Source organism: Microtus oregoni, unplaced genomic scaffold (assembly GCF_018167655.1).
Source record: "Microtus oregoni isolate MIOR12 unplaced genomic scaffold, Mior012 000007F_ref0000211, whole genome shotgun sequence".
NCBI lineage: Eukaryota > Metazoa > Chordata > Mammalia > Rodentia > Cricetidae > Microtus > Microtus oregoni.
Genome location: NW_024543066.1, coordinates 21279891 through 21302256, shown reverse-complemented (window position 1 = coordinate 21302256; position 22366 = coordinate 21279891). Strand labels below are relative to the sequence as shown.

At 43.8% G+C, this 22366-nt stretch overlaps 1 protein-coding gene across 3 annotated transcripts in view; it reads right to left on the bottom strand.

Moving 5' to 3' along the window:
* Cracdl (CRACD like) overlaps positions 1-22366 on the bottom strand; it is a 123602-nt gene that overhangs the window by 33644 nt on the left and 67592 nt on the right. For all 3 annotated transcript variants that reach the window (XM_041655716.1, XM_041655714.1, XM_041655715.1), the window contains exon 2: positions 6928-7007. In XM_041655716.1, coding sequence (XP_041511650.1) covers positions 6928-6997 — 70 coding nt within the window. In that variant the 5' untranslated portion in view covers positions 6998-7007. The remainder of the gene's footprint in view (positions 1-6927; positions 7008-22366) is intronic.

The following is a 22366-nucleotide window of genomic DNA, read 5'->3' as shown; positions in this document are numbered from 1 at the left end:
CATGTGGGCAATAGGATCCTTTGGAAAAGCAGTCAGTGCTCTTAACCGCGAGCCATCTCCCCAAACCCCTTGTTTTCCATCTTTAGGATCTCAGTAAATGAGCCAAGAACGCAGGAGCATGAGCAAGGAATCAAACCCAAGCCAGCTTCCTCTCACCTGATTCCATGTTCTTTAAGTCTCTGGAATAGGCATACCATTTCATACATAACGTACACATGGCAGATCAGGCAAAGGCTGGATGACAACCCAAGCTATTTTCTTAAGAAATACATTATTTTCCAAGGATTTGTTTTATTTTTAAGATTGGGGGGGGGTGAGAAAGAGGAGCAAACCGTGGCTTTCCCTAGGTGAGAGGTTGCGTCCAGCCTGACCGCCTTAGCTGTCACCTTCATTCTTACCCACAGGGCCTATCAGACCCAGGAGCCCATGACGTCGCCAGGGCAACTCAGCCACGTTCACCACTTCCCTTCTGCGTAAGTGTAAGACAGGACAGCAAGGGGAAACTGAGTCAGAGAGCTCAAGCATGCTGTGTGACGGGGCAGAAGTTTGCAAATAAATAAGTTTACAAACGGAAGTGATTTAATGGTCAGCTAATGATCTAATGGTCCCCTGGGAAGTTCACGTGACCTTGCCTTCACCTGAGACCCTGCCAGCAAGACTGGAGCAAACGCCTCTCCACAGTGGACAACTTCCTAATGGTAGTTTGTTTTAACATCCAGTGGAAACTTCCTTTCACACCATGAAATGTTTATCTTGGGTGCAGATGGTGCTCCGTCCAGAGTTTACGTTGAAAGACTCTCAGGAGTTCTTTGCATTTGATAGGGACACCACCTGGCCTCTCGATAGTCAACAAATTATTAGGCGTCCCTGGAGACCTGGACAAAAAAACGACCTAACACCCAGGTGTGCTCGGGGCATGAACAGTGGGGGAAGGAGGCGGCTACAAAGAGCAGAATGCAACAGCTGTGCCCTCTTCTGCCAACTGAAACGCCAGCTTCGGGCAACTTGGCACCCTCTTCTGGTCTCTGCAGGCATTGCGTGTGTACAGACGCCTGGATCAGTTTAACCACCTAAAGAGTTAATCAGCCATCTCGCTGGTTTTGATTTCTTCCTTTCCTAAGCATTGTGAGCCAGCTTCTTAAACAGATGCAGGACTGATCACTTGCCAACTTCTCCAGTCTGTTATGTTGTTTCACTTATGGAGGGATTTGTCTGCGTCTCAAGATGTCAAAGCTACTGGCAAACACGACACTCATATGGGCGGGTGTCCATAGGCTCTGAGGCCGTGCCTCCTTTCTCATGCCCAGGGTTAACTATTTGTACCTCCTCCTCCTCCTTCTTCCTGGGTCAACTACACTGATGACTCCCGAAGAGTCAGGCTCTTCTAGGGCTCCAGCATGCTACGAGAGCCTTACCTGAGCAATATCCCCAGGTCCAGCCCTGCTATTTTATTTCTTTTAAAGGTTTGTTTGATTGAACACCTACAATTTTTTGAACCTTCCCTGCTTTGCTAATAAATACATTTCAGGAAACATTTCTCTCTAGATCTGTTAAGTTCTACACATTACAGAAGTTTGTGTTTTCATTATTACGTGGTTAGAAGTATTTTCTGGTTTCCGCGGCCATACCTTTTTAGATCTGTGAGTTCTACAAAAGGCATGTCTTCATTTCCAAGCACTTGGCAATCCACTATCTCTTTGTTATGAATTTCACTGCAGTGAAATAATGTACTCTGAATTTTGTTCTGCTCAAATCTGTTGAGACTTACTTTATGGTGTGCTGTGGGACAATGGTCTGTACCCTGTCACTTGTATTTTAAATAAACGCTGACTGGCCAGTATCCAGACAGGATGTATAGGCAGGGCAACCAGGCAGGAAGTAGAGGCGGGGTAGTAAAAACAGGAGAATTCTGGGAAGGGGAAAGCATAGTCTGCAGTCATCACCCAGACACAGAGCAAGCAAGGTGTGACTGCCTCACCGAAAAAGGTACCAGACCACGTGGCTAACACAGACAAGTATAATAATATAATACTACAATAATATAATATAAGTTATAAGAGTAATAAGAAGTCTGAGCTACTAGGCCAATCAGTTTATAATTAATGTAGACCTCTGTGTGTTTTCTTTGGGACTTAACAACTGTGGGAAGTGGGCAGGACAGAAACCTCAGTCAAAAATCAAAAATGGTGTACCATATTAACAGTTTCCATAGGCTTTCCACAGTACTCAGAAAACAATGCATTTTCTTCTCTGTTTTAAAGATGACAACTCAGACATGCCATTTTATTTTTGTTTTTATATTTTAAATCTTTACTATTTTTTTTAAATAAATTCATCCTAACAGTTTCAGAGAGCAAGAGAAATGGTTTTATTTATGTTTTTTTTTAAGCTGTCAATTTCTACTTCACAACTTTTAAGGGTGTACCAGTGGCAAACTTAGGTCTTTGACAATATCTTTGTGTCTCCCTCGGTCCTGACACGCATCCTTCTCAGGATTGGCCTTCCAGGTTGGTAGTTATTTTTTCTAATGAGCCACAGTTTTGTGGGTTCTACTGTGTTGTTAGGAAATCAGCTATCACTTTTCCTTTTGTTCCTGTGAAGGTAGCCCTCCCTTCCTTGGACTAATTGGTTTTCTAATTTGAACTTTGGCTTTCTACATTTTTTTCCCTTTGTATTTTTACTGCCCTTTAATTATCCCTCCTAGGAGTCACTGGGTTTCTTGTATTTAATTGATTATTTTATTTTATTTTATTTTTTTTGAGACAGGGTTTCACTGTAGCTTTGGAGCTCTTGTAGACCAGGCTGGCTATGAACTCACAGAGATTCACCGGCCTCTGCCTCCCAAGTGCTGGGATTAAAGGCATGTGCCACCACTGCCCAGCTCCATTAATTTAGTTTTATTTAGGTATATGTTTGTACAAACGCAGTGCGTACAGAGGCCAGAAGAGGGTGCCAGATGGCCTGAAGCTGGAGTTTCAGGTGGCCTGGTTGGGAACCAAACTCAGGTCCTCTGCAAAAGTAGCTGGCAAATATTATTAAGCATTGAACCGTCTCTCAGATTCCTCATGGGGCGTCTTAAATCTGTGGACAGGGCTATTGCTTTGTTGTTGTTTGATTTTTTTTAACAATCCTAGAAAATTCATGGGCATCATCTCCTCTCTGAGCCTGTGTGAATGCATGCCCCTGGCTGTCACTTAGGTGTGAATGAATGCTTCAGGCTATCACTTAGGTAAGAATGAATGCTTCAGGCTATCACTTAAGTGTGAATGCATGCTTTGAGATATGGGTGTGAATGAATGTTTCAGGCTATCACTTAGGTGTGAATGAATGTTTCAGGCTATCACTTAGGTAAGAATGAATGCTTCAGGCTATCACTTAGGTGTGAATGTATTCTTTGAGATATCACTTAGGTGTGAATGGATGCTTCAGAATATCACTTAGGTGTGAATGAATGTTTCAGGCTATCACTTAGGTAAGAATGAATGCTTCAGGCTATAACTTAGGTGTGAATGCATTCTTTGAGCTATCACTTAGGTGTGAATGGATGCTTCAGAATATCACTTAGGTGTGAATGCATGCTTTGAGATATCACTTAGGTGTGAATGCATGCTTTGAGATATCACTTAGGTGTGAATGGGTGCTTCAGGCTATCACTTTGCTCCACCTTTGTCTTTTCCCATCTTGTCAGCATTCCACTCTACATTTTATTTGATTCCCTGTATGATCTTGACCCAATGCAATCTAATCTTGTTCCGAACATTGAAGTTTTACTAATTATATTTTACTTTTAAAAATCCACTTGTTTTAAAATTTGCAGTGCCATTTAACATTTAAATTATTTTAAATTATGGCATCCGTAGAGCAGCAATGATGTCCTCAATCCAGAGGCAGACCATCAGTCCATACCATTTCCTCACGCTTCCCATCCTTAACATGTAGCTGTTCATGGGTCTGCTCTTAAGAGTTCTGGGTCAAGTCACAGTGTGTAGAGTGGTCACCATACATACATCACCTTTTGATTCTGACTTTTTCACCTAGAAACTCATTTACATTGCCAGTAGACACCAAGAGTGTATTCCTTTTTATTGGTGAGTAATGTTTCATTATATAGATATATTTATTGATTGGCTGATTGGTTGGACAACTTTTGGCAATCACGAATCAAGTCACTTTCAGGTTTTGTGTAAACATAAGTTTTCATTGCCCTTTGAGTAATACTTCAGCATAGGGTGTTTGTGTTTAACTATTTCTCTCTGTAACAGCCCTGGCTGTCCTGGAACTCGCTCTGTAGACCAGGCTGGCTTGAGCTCACAGAGATCCACCTGCCTCTGACTGCTGCTGGGATTAAAGGTGTGTGCCACCACTGCCTGGTCTGCCAAAATGTCTTTCAAAATATCATTTTGTATTCTACAAGGAACAGCATCATGACCAATTTGTCCATATTCTTAGGTAAACCATCTTTAAAGTACCTGTACAATTTTAAATTAGACTTGTTTATTATTATAATAATTATTATTATTTTATGTCACATAATTTCAAATGTATGCTATAATTTTTAAAAATATCTATTTATTTATTATGTATACAGTATTCTACCTGCATGTATGCCTGCAGGCCAGGGCACCAGATCTCATTACAGATGGTTGTGAGCCACCATGTGGTTGCTGGGAATTAAACTCAGGACCTCCAGAAGAGCAGCCGGTGTTCTTAACCACTGAGCCATCTCTCCAGCCCATATGCTATATATATATTTTTTAAACAGTCTGACTTAAAGTTTTCCCAATCTGTGACTTTTATTTTTATTTTCTTAATAGTGTTCTTGCAGAGAAAAGGTTTTCAATTTTGATGAGTTTCCATTTATAAAATTATCTTTTATGGACTGATGGGTCAAATCTGAGAAATTCGGTCTCACTGTAGGGGAGAAGAATGTCCTCTCCTCCTCTCTGGAAGGGGTTAGAGTCTGACATCTATAGCACACTTGCAACTGTTTCGGATCATCGGTGAAGTGCGGATTGCTGATGCCTTTTGCTTTCTTTCTCTCTGTTTCCTTCCTGCTCTCCCTTCTCTTTCTTCTGTCATTGATTGTACTTTATCTTATGTATATGAATGTTTTGCCTGCACGTATGTAAGTATACCACGTGCATACATCAGATCTCCTAAAACTGGAGTTACGGATGGTTGTGAGTCATCACGCAGCTGCTGGGAATTGAATTCAGGACCTCTGCAAGAGTAACAAATGCTCTTAACTGCTGAGACACCTCTCCAGCCCCTCTCCTCTGGCTTATTTGTTCGTTTGGATGGGGATCTTACTGCATCCCAAGCTGGCTTTGAACTTCCTATGTGGCTACGGATGACCTTTCATGCCCGAAGTTCCAGTCTCTACCTCCCAAGTGCCCTAGTCTAGGCAGGGCTGTTGGACAGTCTTTCAAGAAGACAGTGTGTTCTACACAGGACCCGGGGTGATGCCTGACCTCAGGAGCACTACTGACCCAAGTACAAGGGTCGAGGTTCTCTGGGCTGTCCCACTGAAGGCACAGTTTTACAGGAGGCTGACTTATCTGAGCTCCACATCTACCCCACCTTTGCAGCTCATAGAAGGGCTGGCCTTCTCTTAGACGGGTCTCCTCAGGTCCTGCATCTTGCCTTCTCCCACAAGAAAATGAGATTCAACCTTTCAGAGTAAAAGACTAAAGGAAAATGTTCCCACCGATCTCTCTGAGTTATTATTTTCCTTCCAACTCATTTTCTTATCTAGAACTGTCAAAATTTAAAAAAGGAAAAGTTGGTCTGATGACAGCAATTCACTTGTTATTCGAAGCAAAACTACAATACTTAGATTCTCTCATTTTCTAAGACCGATTACTCATGGTGACCTATGTAGGCCAAACTGGCACCTACTGAAGATATTCATGGGGGGGGGGGAGTGAAATACTTATATAACAATTTCTTATTTTAAAAAGCACCAATTCAGTGTCCCAATAGCCAGTCTGAATGACCATTTTTTCCCCTACTGAAGGCTAACCTCAAAATACTCTCACCTCGTATTTGGATTTATTTGGTACCTATTGAAATACGAGCAGAAAAAAATGTTTCTAATATAAACTGAACAACCTATCTTCATATACGAAATATATACAAAATCCCAGTGTTCCCTGGGGTAAAGTGTCTGCAGATAGCACTGGGAGTTATTCTTCCTAAGTCAAAGGAGATCACTCGTGGGATTCTGAATTTAAACAAGAGCGGTTGGAGGCCTTTGCCAAGCATGAGGGGAGTGAGATGGCAAAAACCCCAGGAAAATGTGCACCGAGGGAGATCAGTGTTTTTTTTAATATTGATTTCACAACTGTATCAAGGCATACAGCGCAATCCCATGGCTGGATCAGAAAGCGTTCTGAAGGGATGACTCACAGTGATGGAAGCTGGCTCCGTCAAGGCTAAGATAAAGGCCCCGTAAAAGTCGTAAGAGAAGGGTCAAAGGTTCTCTTGATGTAATTATTTTATCTGGAGGATTAGCTCGTCCTGTGCTTTACAAAACCTCCTACGTACACCTTTGGAAAGCGTTGGGTGACAAATGGATCCATTTAGCCCTGGCACCTTGGCTCTATATGTAGCTAGGCCAGGCCTTGAACTCATGATCCTCCTGCCTCTGACATCAAAGCACAGGTGCTCTGGGGTGAGCCCCTGCTTCTTTGCTCTCAAGTCAAATACAGGGCCATGCTTACCTCCAGGAAAAGGACATTCAAAGCCCCAGCAAGAGAACAGTGCTGCCAAGTGAGGGTAAGGCTGTCTTCCGGGAGTCAGCGCAGGGCTGGGGATATCCAAGCACACTGGGGGACTGAACACGCCTCTCCACGCAGGAAGCCACAAAACCCGGTTCCCACCAAGCAAACGCAGCCTCTTCCCAGTGCAGGGGAGCGAGGAACTCACCTGTGCCATCCTCCCCAAGGCCTTCAGCAGACTCCCGAAGCTTGACGTCCATCACTCTCGTGGAGATCATGTCCGGCTCACTAAAACCAGAAGGAAACCTGTGTTAGAGGAACGCGTGGAGCCGAGAGACCCACGAGTGCCATGGTGGTGGGGACGGCTTCTGCCTGTCTATAACTCTGGAAAGTCAGAGCTGAGGGAGGGGAGGACAGTACAGGCCATGCTCACAGCCACATGGGGAGCAACTACAGAAGCGTCCTAACTACTGATGTCATCAGTTTCACAAAAAACACAACACTTTCAAAGTTCCCCTCAAACTGTGAGAAATTGTTTGTTTTTCCTCTAGCAAGTTTGGAAAATGTAGAGAGTAAAAACACACTCATGATCCTACCAACTAAAAATAATCATAATGATCATTTTAGCCTTTCCAACCAACCTTTACACAGACGCTTGTTAATCATGCACACACACGAAGACACTTGACTTCCGACTTTTGTAACATACAACTTGATTAAAATTCTTCCTAAGTATTATCTGAACGGCTACACAATATCTTACTATTAGTTACATTGAGCCTTCTGTTTTTGAACTTGGGGAAAATTCCAAGTGAATACAGACATACAGTGAGCTCCACATAAAATTATCCTCCTTCATTGCACCCGACACCCATGCCCGCTAGATCACTTCCAAGTAAGTCATCCGTTACTATTACCATTTCACCCATATGGATTCACCTTCTTCCTAAATAAAAGTACCTGATTTCCTCATCCATAATCCTGTAACAGAAATCAGTGCTACTTAGATCCCTGCCTCCCCCACCCAACCCGAGACAGCACATTCTCCCTTTATGTGCAGCAGACTCTCTCTGGGAAGCTTTTTTTTAAACAAACAAACAAACAAACAAACAAAACTAGGAGTGACTATGAATCCTTATACTGAAGAAAGAGAGGTTCAAATGTTTGATTAACCAGCTCAGAGTTTGGCTTGCACATACGGTGAAATGGCAAGAGGAACAGAATAAACACATCCAACAGAAGAAGAGAAGCATGCACAGGGCTCTGGGCTGGAGTTGGCACTCATATTTAAGTGGCCTTGAATATAAATGTTAGCACAGTTGTCCCCCTCCAGACTGGTTCTTTTAATCTTCTCATCATCCTCACCAGCACTGGAGACAGGTTCTCGCTATGCAGCACTAGCTGGGCTGGAACTTGCTATGTAGACCAGTCTGGCTTCGAACTCAGAGATCTGCCTACCTCTTCCCTCCTGTCTTAAAGGGCTTCTATTGCTGTGATAAAACACCATGAACAAAAGCGGAGGAAAGGGTTCATTTCAGTTTATAGTTTTACAACACAGTCCATCAACAAGAGACGTCAGGACAGAAACTCAAACAGGACAGGAATCTGGAGTCAGCTGATGCAGAGGCCATGGAGGAACGCTGCTTACTGGCTTGCTCTCCATGACTTGCTCAGCCTGCTTTCTTATAGGATGCCAGCCCAGGGATGGCACATACTACAACCGAGTTGAACCCCGCCAGACTAATCATCAAACAAGAAAAAGCGGCAAGCTTTGCCACAGGCCAATCTGGTAGTCATGTTTTCTCAAGTGAGGTTCACTTTTCCAAAATGGCTCTAGTTTGTGTCAAGTTGACAAAAAGCTGTACACTCCCGATGCTGGGATTAAAGGCATGTGCCCCACATCTATTGTTTTTTTAAAAGTGTGTGTGTGTGTGTGTGTGTGTGTGTGTGTGTGTGACTGAGAAGGGGCGAGAGAGAGGAGGGGGGAGGTGGAGGGTGCAATCAAGGGCCTGCAGAGGCCAGAAGAGAGTGTTGGGTCCTCTGGAGTTGGAGTTACAGGCTGGTGTGAGCCATCTGCCGTGGGTGCTGGGAACAGAACGGAGTCTTCGGCAAGAGCAGTATCTGTTCTTAGTTAATTTCATCACTCAGTTCTCTGGCTGATTTCTTAAAGGCTGAAAAGAAAACTCTTTTTTTAAAGCTTCGCTTCTCAATTTGCATGCAGTTTGGCTTCTCGGAAACAGCTGATGTGAACATTAGTTCTATCAAAAGCTTTCTGACGGAACATCACGCTCCTGCTCTCACTGCGCGTACAGCGAGGCGGAGATGGCAACGGCACTTGCTCACATCGTGGGTACCGCTCTCCTCCTCCTTACCACTCTCTGTGTTCATAGTCAAGGTAACAGATGACGCGACCAAAGAGGCCAGAGGTTGTGACACACCTTCCCACATCCAAAGGCCTCCAAGATGTCAGCATTGTCAGCCATCTCTGAGGTCTGCATGGCCTATTGATCAGTGGTACAACTGGAAGCCGAGGAATTGCCAGGAGACTTGGGGTGAGAGGCTTATGGAGGAAGGACCTTAGGGCAGAGGGGAGCATGAACCTGGTGAGGGTGGGTGGAGTGAACACCCGCCTGGGCTGTTGCTGAGGTGGAAAGGTGGAAGTGCAGGGGTTTTCCATCCCTCGATCTTGGCATTAACCACAATGACCGCAAACCACACACCAAGAGCAGCATATCACCAATTGTCTCGTGCCATCCTGGAGAGCTCTGTTTTCCAGCCAGGAGATGAGAACACATGTGACCTTAGCTGGTTTATCAGCTTGCCTGATGTACTGAAGAGCGTTCATTCTGAATGCTCACACTGGCTGGGCACTTGAGTGTGCAGGTGCTTCTGAGCCTCTGGGGTATGGCCACAGATGAGACCAGCGTGGTCCCTGCCTCTCTCAGGTGTTGCCCAGAGAAGGGGAGGGGTGCCGAGACGGTCCCATCTGTGACTCTGAGATGTCCTGGATGGGATGGAGGAAAGCCAGGGAGTTCAAAGTACAGAATCTCCCACTGAGATGGCTCCGCCCACCAAACATCCCTTGTGTCTGGGATCTGGCCAGCATGCCAGGGCCAAGGCTGCCAGGGACTCTGCAACTGAGAAAGGGAGTTTAAGGTTGATGAGATGTGCCAACTAACTGAGAAGAGATAACTCCTCAGAAACTGCGATGTCACCTCTGGCAGATGAAAAGTGACAATGACAGGAATTACTGAGGGTATGTATGGCTGTGTGAGAGAGTATGCATGAGCCCCCACAGGTAGATGTGTAGAGGGCACCCTGATTCTATCCCATGATCCTGGAGCAGCCCAAAGGCTCAGACCTGCTTCTCCCAAATGGAATGATGAGTCTGTAATACATCCACACAGGGCAGAGGGTCAGGAGCAGGTAGAAACAGGGGGGAAGAAGAAGGGACCTAGTTTCACCTGTGTGGCTCCTTCTAACCCCCCTAGAGGTTAATGAAGAGTACCAGGAGATGCCACAAGAGCCCGCAGACTCAGGAAGACAGCAGTGCCCACTGATGACGGGACTCCATCGGACAGATCTTAACACCTGTTCAGGTTTTGCGCTCCAGCTCTCTTCCCACCGAAAGGAAAGGATGAAGACTTGGGTGTTGGGATGTCTTGGGGTTGCACTTGAATTCTAAAACCTACCAGCACAGGGTTCAGGCTCCCCATTTGCAAAAGATAAGCAAGAAGACCTTTAACCCAATGAGACCTGAGTTAATTAATTGCTTTTTTCATCACTGCGGCGAACACCTGTCAAAAGCATCTTATGGAAGGAAGTGTTTATTTCAGTTCATGGTTTGAGAGTAGAGTCTGTCATGGTGGGGAAGCCATGGCAACAGGGGTGTAAGGGAGTGGGTCACAACTGCGCTCACTCCAGGAAGCAGACAGAGATGAAGGCCGAAACTCAGCCCACTTTTTTGTCTCTGTTCTGCCTGGGACCCCAGGCCATGGGATGGTGCCACTCACATTCAGCATGGGTCTTCCCTGTTCTGTTAAAACCTAGCATTTTATATTTACTGTTTATGTTTTGAAAACATACTCATAGACCCAGTGTTTCCACGGTGATTCTAAGCCCCATCAGAGATGACAGTGACGAAGAGCCGCCACAGGCCCAGAAGCCAGCATACAGCCAGAGCCTGCTGAACACTGCGGTGGGTACCACAGCTCACTCTTCACCAGGTATTCCCGTCTGTGTACAATCCTGCTCCCAGCATGCACGACTGCTGTGTCTCTGGGCAGGTGTCTCAACATGATCTTATGAAACCAAACAAATGGCTCACTTTGGGGTTACCGCTATCTGTCACAGAATAGTGACACCTGGGCTTCCTAATCCTCACTCAAACTGCTGCAGGGTAACTGATGGGCGGGTCCATCATCACAGAGCAGCAGCTGCCCCTGAGTCCACCACAGACTAGACAAATGGAGAAATGTCTCTATCACAAGAGCATTCGAGGCGGGACATCACGGCTCTAACAATGTTGGACCCTGTGAGGATTAGGTCCCCGACTCAAGTGGAAAGCCACAATAGAGCAAGATGTCCCACAGGAAGACATGCTAGCCTCAAGTCACTCTCTACCTAAAGGGCCCACAACAGGCATCTGCACTCCCCACCCCCTGCCCTTATTTTCCTGACAGCTATTAGGTCCCGATCAAAGAAAACCTATTCTTTAGGCTAAATTTGGACTTGAAGGGCCTCCTAGGAGTTCTGATTAACTCACAAGGATGCAGGTCTCCTCCAGCCCCCTCGGCAGTGTGCAGTACTTAGTGTAATGTGGGCACCCACAGGCTCCAGCGAAGTCCCATTAATGTAGCCCCCCTTAATGTAGGGGGGCTGCCCTAATCCTTCTCTCCACTCTGACTGTGACCACAGGCTCCTCCCCAGCTAACAGCTAAGCTTTATCAGGAGCTGCAAATTCAACTAAAAATCCTGTACGTTTGTCCACACAAAGCATACATTTCAATGTGTTCGCTTTAATGTTCCAGTCCGCTAAATTTACCTACCCAGTAGAAAAGTTCTGTGCGTTAGGTGCAGACATCTAGGTGTGCAATTACAGACGGAAGTCGTTGCGTTTGCCCTTCAGGTCAGCTCCCACCCTGATGGATTCTTTCATGCCCTCCTGGGCCCTTTACACCACACCCCAAGACTGGCAGCAGGCATTTGTCAGTCTCAGGAGAGGCTAGGTTAAAACAGAACAATAAAGCAACTGCAATCTGGTCTCCATCCACCTGTTTCCAGCATTTTCCCTCCTATACTTTCCCCCTTCCTTCCTTCCTTCCTTCCTTCCTTCCCTTCTTTCCTTTTTTCTTCTTTTTTAAAATATTTATTTATTATGTATACAATATTCTGTCTGCATGTATGCCTGAAAGCCAGAAGAGGGCTCCAGGCCTCATTACAGATGGTTGTGAGCCACCATGTGGTTGCTGGGAATTGAATTCAGGACCTTTGGAAGAGCAGGCAATGCTTTTAACCACTGAGCCATCTCTCCAGCCCCCTTCCTTCCTTCCTTCCTTCCTTCCTTCCTTCCTCCCTCCCTTCCTTCCTTCCTTTCTTTCTTTCTCTTTCTTTTTTTTTCCTGTTTTTCGAGACAGGGTTTCTCTGTGTAGCTTTGGAGCCTGTCCTGGCACCAGATCTGTAGACCAGACCAGGCTGGCCTCAGACTCACAGAGATCCACCTGCCTTTGCCTCACAAGTGCTGGGATTAAAGGTGTGGGCCACCACTGCCCGGTCCTCCTACCCTTTTTCATCTCATGTCAGGGTTCTGTATTTATCGGGGTCTCTGTACCCACCAACTTCCATGCCATTGTCTGAAAGGGTATTCTCTGAGGACCAGCAGCATTGTGAGCAGAAAGCTCCACGGACAGAAGGTGACTGCCAGCGTGAATTTTAAGCTGTGAAAAATAGCCTTCCACTTTAAAGGTGGGGTAGGCCGCTGTGAATGTGGCGAGGCCCGCATCACAGCAAGCGGGTGCAAAGGTAAGGATCAACTGTGCATTGTATTTTGAATATTTTGAAGGCAGCAAGGAGCAACCTAGAGCAGGCAGGTATTAGACTAGCATCGGTCTTGAATGAAGGCAGTGGCTGCGGAAGAATTAGTATGCACAGGACTTTAACCCCAAGGGCCCTTCAGGTCTGTGTGGTGAAGAGATTAAAGGAAGAACAGAAGAAGGGGAAATCTGAACAGGTGGAGAAATGCAGGTGATCTCAGGGAGATGAGACCTTGGAGAGAAGCGCTGACACCAAGGTACCATTTCCCACAATTCTTGGCACCTGTGAATTGTACATACATTGGGGATGTGTCAAGGAAGGAGGCAGAAGACAACATCCGAGAAGCTGCAGAGAATGAGGGGAGATTTTCTTCTGCCCATTATAGAGGAGTTGGGGTTCACAGGTTGCATCTCGGCAAGTGAGTGGTAGGCAAAACCAACACCCTTCAGAGAGCATAGCTGATTCCAGGGTTCCTACAATGCTTCCCCCAGTGTCTACCACAGAATCCAGATGTGCTAGTCACATACAGAAAGAGTAAAATCTGACCAGTAGTCACATACAGAAAGAGTAAAATCTGGAAATATTCATTCACAGAGAGTGAACCCAAATTACCAACTGCTTATGGAATAGACAAAGATTTGAACATTATTTGAGGACTGAAAAAAAATGTGGAGTAAACAGGATTTTCAGACTGAAAGAGAATATAAGAACATGAGAAACAGATGTAAGCCTCAAAGACAAAGGAGTCATTTCCTAAATGAAATAGTCCCTGAAAAGTATCAACAGTAGAATGGAGACAGACATCAGATAAATCATCGGAAACGACCTTCTTAGAAGCAGAGAGGAAAAAAGACTACAAACTATGAACAGAGCATCAGTGTCCCATGGCAATGGGATTAACAGAGCATGAGCTAACAGAGGAGCAGCTGAGTCCCAGGAGCAGGAAAGCAGTTCCCCTTCAGTAGCCAAGACGTGTGGGGCTGGAGAGAAGGCTAAGCGGGCAAGAGCACCTGCCGCTCTCGCAGAAGACTCTGGTTCAGCTCCCAGCGTCCACACGGTCATTCACAACTATGGCAACTCCATAGTTACAGTTACATGGAGGAGCTGATGCTCTTTTCTGATCTCCGCAGGTACCAGGCATGCACACAGTGCACATACACACATGCACACAAAACACTCGCACACGTTAAAGTAATTAACCTAAATTTTAAACATAATTTATACAATGAAAAATATATGTACTGTATCAATCTACCTAATTATCTCTAGATTAGTGTAAAGTATATAATTTATTTACATTAGACACTGCTACAGAAAACACAAAGAAATGTTCTTTAGGATACTGGGAGAGTACATCAGATTGAAACTGAAAGCTGAGGAGAAGGGCAGGAGGAAAGGAGAGGGGAAGAGAAAAAGAAAACAGAAGGAATTTAGAGACTGTGAATAAAGTACGGATGGGGTGGGAAACGTTAGGATCGTAGCTCACACGTGGGCAGAGCACAGCCCTCAGAGTGTGTAGGATGCGACCTCGTGAATTAGAGCCAAAGATGAAGACAAAGTCTTGACAGCACTCAAAGGAGAATGACCCAGCGTAGGTAGGCAGACAGCAGTATGAATGTCCACCAATGGATGAGACAAGGAGATGGAATGGCATCTTCAAATCAGCAAGAAAGAACCCATTATGACCCAGTGACCTGGTTCCTAATCTAGAGAAGTCATCTGTCAGTGATGAAGCATATGTAAATAAATAAATGTGTAGATATAAATAGCTGGGAAAGTGGAAATAAGAATTTGTCCATAAAAGACGTGGGGATGTCAAAGTTCTTTAGTATGGAGGAAATCAGAATGAGATATGGTGGGGATGATAATTACATGGGAAAATATAAAAAGTCCAATTTCTTTCTCTAAATTTATTTCAGGCAAGGCAACAATCTAAAGAAAGTGATCAAGGTATGTAGATATGAGACCAGGCCTTTTAGGTGCGGTGGTAAATGAGGCCACACTGTCACAAGCATCTTGCATTTTACATGAAGTGGTTCAGTAGTAACTCTATATAGACAGTGCTATATTAAGAATTACCAAGGGGCTGTTAAGAGCACCGACTGCTCTTCCAGAGGACTGGAGTTTGACTTCCAGCGCCCACATGGCAGCTCACAACCTTCTCTAACTCCACTGCCAGGGGATCTCATGCCTCTTCTGGAGTCTACGAGTACTGGGCATGACTGTGGTACACAGCCATACATGCAAGAAAAAAATACATACACATAAAATCAAATTGTAAATAAAAAGATTTAATATTGCAGCCAGTGTGGTGGCACACCTCTTAAATCCCAGCACACTGGAGGCGGAGGCAGGTGGATCTTGGTGAGTTCAAGGCCAGACTGGCCTATGTAGTGAGTTTCAGGATAGCCAAAGCTACATAGTGAGACCTTATCTTAAAAAAAAAGGTTAATATTGCAATCCCTGAGTAAACACTACAGATTTAATACAAGGAAGTTTCATTAAAAAGCTATAAGATAATTAAAATGGAACACTGAAACATTTAGCTAGCTTGAAAGAAGGAAAGCTAGAAAGACATCTGGAGGGTTGGTGAGACGGCTCGGTGGTGACAGGCATTTTTTGCTTAGATTGGCAGCCTGAGCTCGATTCCCAGGCCACCACGGTGGAGGGAGAGAACTGATTCCACAAGTTGTCCTCTGACCTCCACATGTGGGCTGTGGTGCATATATGTGATGTATACACACTTACACACAAATAAGTTAACAAAAACATGAATAAAAAAAAAAGTAACGTGGAAGAAGAAGAGATATATAAGTGGTAAAGAGACAAACGTAAAAGAAAAACATACATAGCACTTCTAAAAGAAAGCATAGGCATCTATTTTCCTGATATTAATATAAACAAAAATATCTTTATATGCATTAAAAACTCATAACAAATACATACTTTAATCTTTATCAAAATGAAATATTTCTGCTCATTAAAATTGACATTAAAAAATAGTAAAGTCAGAGGTGGAGAGGTATATGCAAAAAAAAACCGTGCAAAATAAACTCCCTTGCATCCAGTATATAAGGAATTCCTAGAACCCAAAAAACTAAAAGTAGTGACTCGTTTCTCGAATGCTGGGCAACTGACCTGAATGGACGTGTTGAAAGGAAGCTAGGACAGTGGCCAATGATGAAATAGCAATTAAGAGAGAAGGTAAGACTAGGTAAACCCAGCAAAAGACATTATATAAATGAATTGTCCCAATATGAAAAGCTCAGCAAAGTCAAGGAACGAGATAAGGGACTATTCCAAGGTAGACATAATATATGCTGTAGGGCCAATAACAAAAGCCAAAGTCCTGATGTTTATAATTATGGTTGTTTAAAATAATGTTCTTAGGATATACATAGTGCCTTCTCTTGATCAGTATCAAATTGTATAAAAATGAATGGCATGGACATCCAGATAAATATTAGATAAACACTGACACAGCAAACAGGCAAAATGTCAACTAGCAAATCTACCCAAAAACTAAGTGGGACATTCCAGGCCTACGTGAATCTTTTACTTTGTCCTGAGAGCCAACAGAAGGTGCTGGAAGTTATTAGAAAAGAGAAAAGACAGGGATTTGGGGGTGCTGGCGTAAGGAATACAGTGAGCCCACACCGCTGAGAAAGGAAAGCCTGGCTCACATGGAGGAGAAGGCGACAGAAGCCGCCTCTGAGAGGGCATGGGTGTGGCTGAGCAGACAAGCCTTTACCACAGCCACTGCAAACACGGAGACTGTGCACACAGCCTCACACACGCATGGTTAATAACAAATGAAAGATGATGACAATGACTCACAAAACAGCAAATAAAAACAGAGGGACAGAGCTAGGGGTGGGGCCAAACAAAGCCAGAGAGAGAGAGACAGAGAGAGAGACAGAGACAGAGAGAGAGAGACAGAGAGAGAGAGACAGAGAGACAGAGAGAGAGAATATTATAAAACTGAACAAACTAAAAATCTGGAGTTGAAAAAAATAAATGAAAAGATAAACTATTATTTGAAGGGCTCCATTAGAGGTCTGGGTTGGAAGAGTGAAGAATCAAGATTGAAAATTGTTTAATAAATTATAGGCTCAATGTCCTGAGCCCAAAGAAAAACATATAGTTATCCTCCTGGATATTGGAAGTAGACAATATTGCCGGGCAAAAAAATTGGGATCTTGGGGGTGGGGTGGGATGGGGGAAAGGGGAGATGGGGAGAGAAAAGTGAGAAGGGGAGGATGGGGGGGGGACTTGGGGAAATGGGATGGTTGGGATAAAGGGAGGGTGGATATGGGAGCAGGAAAGTATATATCTTAATTAAGGGAGCCATCTTAGGGTTGGCAAGAGACTTGGACCTAGAGGGGCTCCCAGGTGCCCAGGGCGATGTCCCCAGTTAGTTCCTTGGGCAGCTGAGGATAGGGAACCTGAAATGGCCCTATCCTATAGCCATACTGATGAATATCTTGCATATCACCATAGAACCTTCATCTGGTGATGGATGGAGATCGAGACAGAGACCCACACTGGAGCACTGGAATGAGCTCCCAAGGTCCCAATGAGGAGCAGAAGGAGGGAGAACATGAGTAAGGAAGTCAGGACCACTTCAGTTCCAAGGGATGTAACTCCCTCTGATGGCCTCTGTGGGCATTGCATACACTTGATGCACAGGCATATTGCAGGTAAAATGCTCATGTACACTTTATAAAAAATAAAAGGCTAACTTTCGAAATTGAAATAAAATAGAGGCCTTCAAGATGAAGGCTGAATACTTTCTTGTGAGCGCTCCTTCCCTACAATCGCTGTTGAGTTCTTCAAGCTAAAAGCAACAGGGGACACTAACATAGATTCCCCACACACACAAAACCACAGAATGCTAAACATAAAACGCTAATAAAATAATTCGGTAGGGAATTCTAACATACGACTGGATGAGTCTTCTTCCCTTTTCTTCTAATTGATTTAAAAAGAAGCTGTACAGAACGGCATTTGAAAACTTATTACCGGGACTGCATCACATAGAAATATAGCATATTTGACAATTGCAGAATAAAGGAGGAGTAGAAGAATAAAGCTGTTGTATTTTTAAAACTGCAGAGGCTGGAGGGATGATTCAGTGATTAAGAGCGCAGACAGCTCTTGCAGAGGATCCAGGTTCGGGTCCCATGGCAGGAGGCTCACAACTGCCTGGAACTCCAGCTCCAGGGGATGTGATACCTTCGTCTGGACATGCGTGCGTGCACACGCACATACACAAATAACAAAAACAAATCTTTTAAAAACTTATTTTCCTGACGCCTCAACAGTCACACAATTGACCTGTGATCAGCCAGCCCTGTCAACCATGTGAATCACTGTGATAAGGCTGGGTCATGTGACACATTTTCCTTGTCACCCCCTGATCTACAGAGATCCCTACAGACAGTCAAATCTTCTTCAGTGCAGGGCCACACACACCTGCTTGGCTGAACCTGTTTCCTACAAGCTATCTCCATATGACCACACACGGAGCGTGCCATATCCTCTTCTAGAACCTACGATGGGAATAGATCCTTCCATGTTGCATGTCTGTCTAAGCGTACTTTCCACAGCAATGTTGGAATGATCCTTAGTCCATCCTCTATCCGCAGCAAGGGAGGCTATCCAATCCCCTAATAATACAATTGCAGTGAGTGAGGAGACAAGGATCTTGTCTCAGAGGACAAGAGAAAACCAAATGTGTGTGTGTGTGTGTGTGTGTGTGTGTGTGTTGTGTGCGCTCGCACGTGTGTACATTTTTCTCCATAGATTCATTTTTGTTTTCTTTCCTCTTAGCTCCTTTAGAAGACAAAGGACTCTTATTATGTTGCAATTGTTAGTTTTGCTACAAATATAGACACAGTCTATGTACAGCAATAATACCATGCATAACAAAGAGGGAGGGAACTGAACCATGAAGAATGAAGCTCGTGGTCTACAGAGATGGCTCCACAGGCGAATCAATCCATGTGTAAGTGGGAAGACGGGAAGAGGAAGACAGAGCCCTGGGGTCTCCAGAACCCATGCAAATGCTGGATGTGTGGGGAGGCTGCCTGCAAACTCAGTGCTCTGAAGGCAGGGGCAGGGGATCTCGGAAACAAGCTGACTAGCTAGAATAATGTCCGGGGGAGCTCTGGGTTCAGCCAAGATGAGTGAGGTAAAGCGTGATGGAGGAGTGGGGGCGGTGGTGGTGCATGCCTTTAATCCCAGCGCTTGGGAAGCAGAGGCAGAAGGATCTCTGCAAGTTTGAGGCCAGCCTGGTCTACAGAGCGAGTTCCAGGACAACTAAGGATACACAGAGAAACCTTGTCTTGAAAAACAAAGAAAGAAACAGACAGAGTGATGGAGGAAGATTTCCAGTGTCAAACTCAGGACTCCATATGCACATTGCACACGTGAACATGAATACACACTCACATACATCACACACACAGACATATGTTAAACAGAAGAATGAAGCTGGTATGAACCTGAACCTCAAGCTGATTTTGGCATGTTAGGAGATGTATTGTAAGGTCTAGCTCAGCCACTAGAAATAACCAAAGAAAATGCAGGTAAAAATCAGTAAAGAACCCAGAGGCATGCTAGGTGATACTCAGGAAGAGTGAAGTTACAGAGGAACAGAGTATCATTAAATAAACTGAAGAGAAAGGAGAGGCAAAAGAAGGCATCCAACCATGTCAGTGGTGAGGCTCAATACAAATGGATTCAGTCACTCAGAAGGGAGAAACTACCAGACTACATTAAAAAATCTTGTTTAGGACTAGGGAGATGGTTCAATGGTTAGGAGCACTGGCTGCTCCTCCAAAGGTTCTAGTTCAGTTCCCAGCACCCACATGGTAGCTCACAACCATCTGTGACTCCATGTCCAGGGGATCTGAGTCCCTCTCCTGGCCTCTGGCACCTGAGTGGCACACAAACATTTCATGCAGAAAAGTAACCTATACACATAAAATAAGAATTCATTAAATTAAAATAAAAACACGTTTGGTCTCACAAACACAAATAAGTTAAAAATAAAAAGCCATATCCTACATTCAACAGTGGCTATGCGAACAGCAGACAAAACAAATGTTGAAATAAGAACATTCTGAAAGACAAGAGGGACAATTTATAATGATGAAATTGTTATGCTATCCGGAAAACAAAAGACATGTATATAGATGTAATACAGCCTTTCATGACATGACGTCCAAACTGACAGAAATGATTTAAAAGACAGAAAATAAAACAATCACAGTTAGGGACCGCAATACCTGCCTTTTAATCACTTTTATCCATATATATTAATTGCACAAACTAAGGGGTTTCGTGAAGACACGGGCATAAAATATTGCGACCATCATTTCCTTGCCATCAGCCAAATGCACCTGCCAACTCCATCCACCTACTAATTCTCTTTCTATTCCTATGTCTTCTAAAAAGGTCTACAAAATGACACTTGACTTTTTATTTATCTATTTATTTATTTATTATGTATACAATATTTTGTCTGTGTGTACGCCTGCAGGCCAGAAGAGGGCACCAGACCCCATTACAGATGGTTGTGAGCCACCATGTGGTTGCTGGGAATTGAACTCAGGACCTTTGGAAGAGCAGGCAATGCTCTTAACCTCTGAGCCATCTCTCCAGCCCGACACTTGACTTTTGTGTGAGTGAGAATGTGTGTGTGTGTATGCATGTGAGCATGTGTGTGTGTGTGTGCGCGTGCGCTTTGGTGTGTGTACTGGGAGTTGGGGTGGCATCTCTTGTAGCCTAAGCTGGCATCTAATTTGCACAGAATTGAGGCTGGCCTTGAACTCTTGATCTTGCTGTCTCCACTTCCCAAGTTCTGGCAATACAGACATGCAACCACACATATCTTTCATGTTATTTTTTGCAGCACAATCAGCTTCAGTGACATCAATTTTCATGCAAACAATGTGACTTTGCTCTTCTTAATGGTGTGTGTGACGGACACACACACCATTAAAATATAAATATATCATACACACACACACACACACGCACACACACACACACACATGCCAACCCATCTGTCGACTGGCACCTAGGTTCACTCAGTGGCATGGAAGTGCTACAATAAATATGGATGTACAGGCCAGTGACTGACTTTTAATAATTGATAGAACAAACGGGCAGTGTGCCAACAGGATATAAAAGACTTGAAGAACAACATTAACTAGACTGATCAGGACTCTACAGATCACCCCACCTGGCAACAGAAAACATAGCAACTGAATGCACAGCCTCCTGAAGATCACATGAAAGACTCCCTAGGACACAGCACAAGGTCATAGCAACTCGACATACACTTGAAAGGGTTAAAGTAGAACACAGTATGTTTTCTAACAAAAGTTAGGGAAGGCAGATAGAAAATATAATCACATGAAAATTAAACAAGAAAATGACCAAGATAATGGCTCTATATTAATTTCAGAAAAACTGAAAATTTTAGAAGAAAATTTTAGATAAGAAGTGTCATTTAATAATGATAAAATGATCAGTCTATCAAGATAATATGTCTGTTATAAACATAAAGATTAAGACATTAAAAACGAGAATCCACATATTCTTGGAACAAAAAATTGATAAAATGGAGAGATGATTCAATTATAATGGTGACTTCCACAACCAGGGTTCTCTTTCAATAACTGGTAGAACAAATATTGGAAATTCACAATACACAACTATTATGATCAATTATATTACTCCATTTATAAAAATGTATTTAAACATAGAATAGTAAAAAACAATCTTAAAAAATAAGAATAAAAATAAAATACTACTCTACACTCTCAAATCTTATCAAAGGGGCTGTAAAGATGGCACAGAGGTTGGGAGTGTTTGCTACAATTATAAGGAGCAGAGTTCAAATCCCTACACCCAGCGCTCTGAGGGAATGGATGTTCTCTTCTGGTCTCCAAGTACAAAGGCATAGGCAGCATAGACACCTTACACATCTCTCTCTCTCTCTCTCTCTCTCTCTCTCTCTCTCTCTCACACACACACACACACACAAACAGCCAACTATTTTTAACAAGGATGTCAAGGTAATTCAATGAGGAAAGGACAATCTTTCCAACAAATTAGCTGGGACAAGTAGAGATCTACATGCAAAAAAAATGTAATCTGTACTCCTACCTCACAACATGCGTAACATTACACACAGGGGACCACGGAGCTAAATATAAGTGCCAAAAGTCATTAGAAGATAATGGGAGAACATGTCTAATCTACTGTTGGGTAATAATTACTTCGATGTGACATTCAGCACACAAAAAGGGCAGAGTTATAAGATCCGACTTCCTCAAAATGATAGGCTGTTTGTTTCAAAGGACTATCAAAGTGTAAAGACAACTGAGAAAGAGAAAGTATTTGCCCATCATGTCTCTGATAAGGCAATAGACACAAAGATACATAAATAATTCTTACACAAGTCTATTCGAAGCAGTCCATTTCAAACCGAAGGGTGTGAACAGGAACTTGTACAGAGGAGGTTCATGAAAATATTCTTAATGACACCAGTCATTAGTCAAATCATGAGTCAAAACCGCAGTAAGCTACTACTGGCTCAT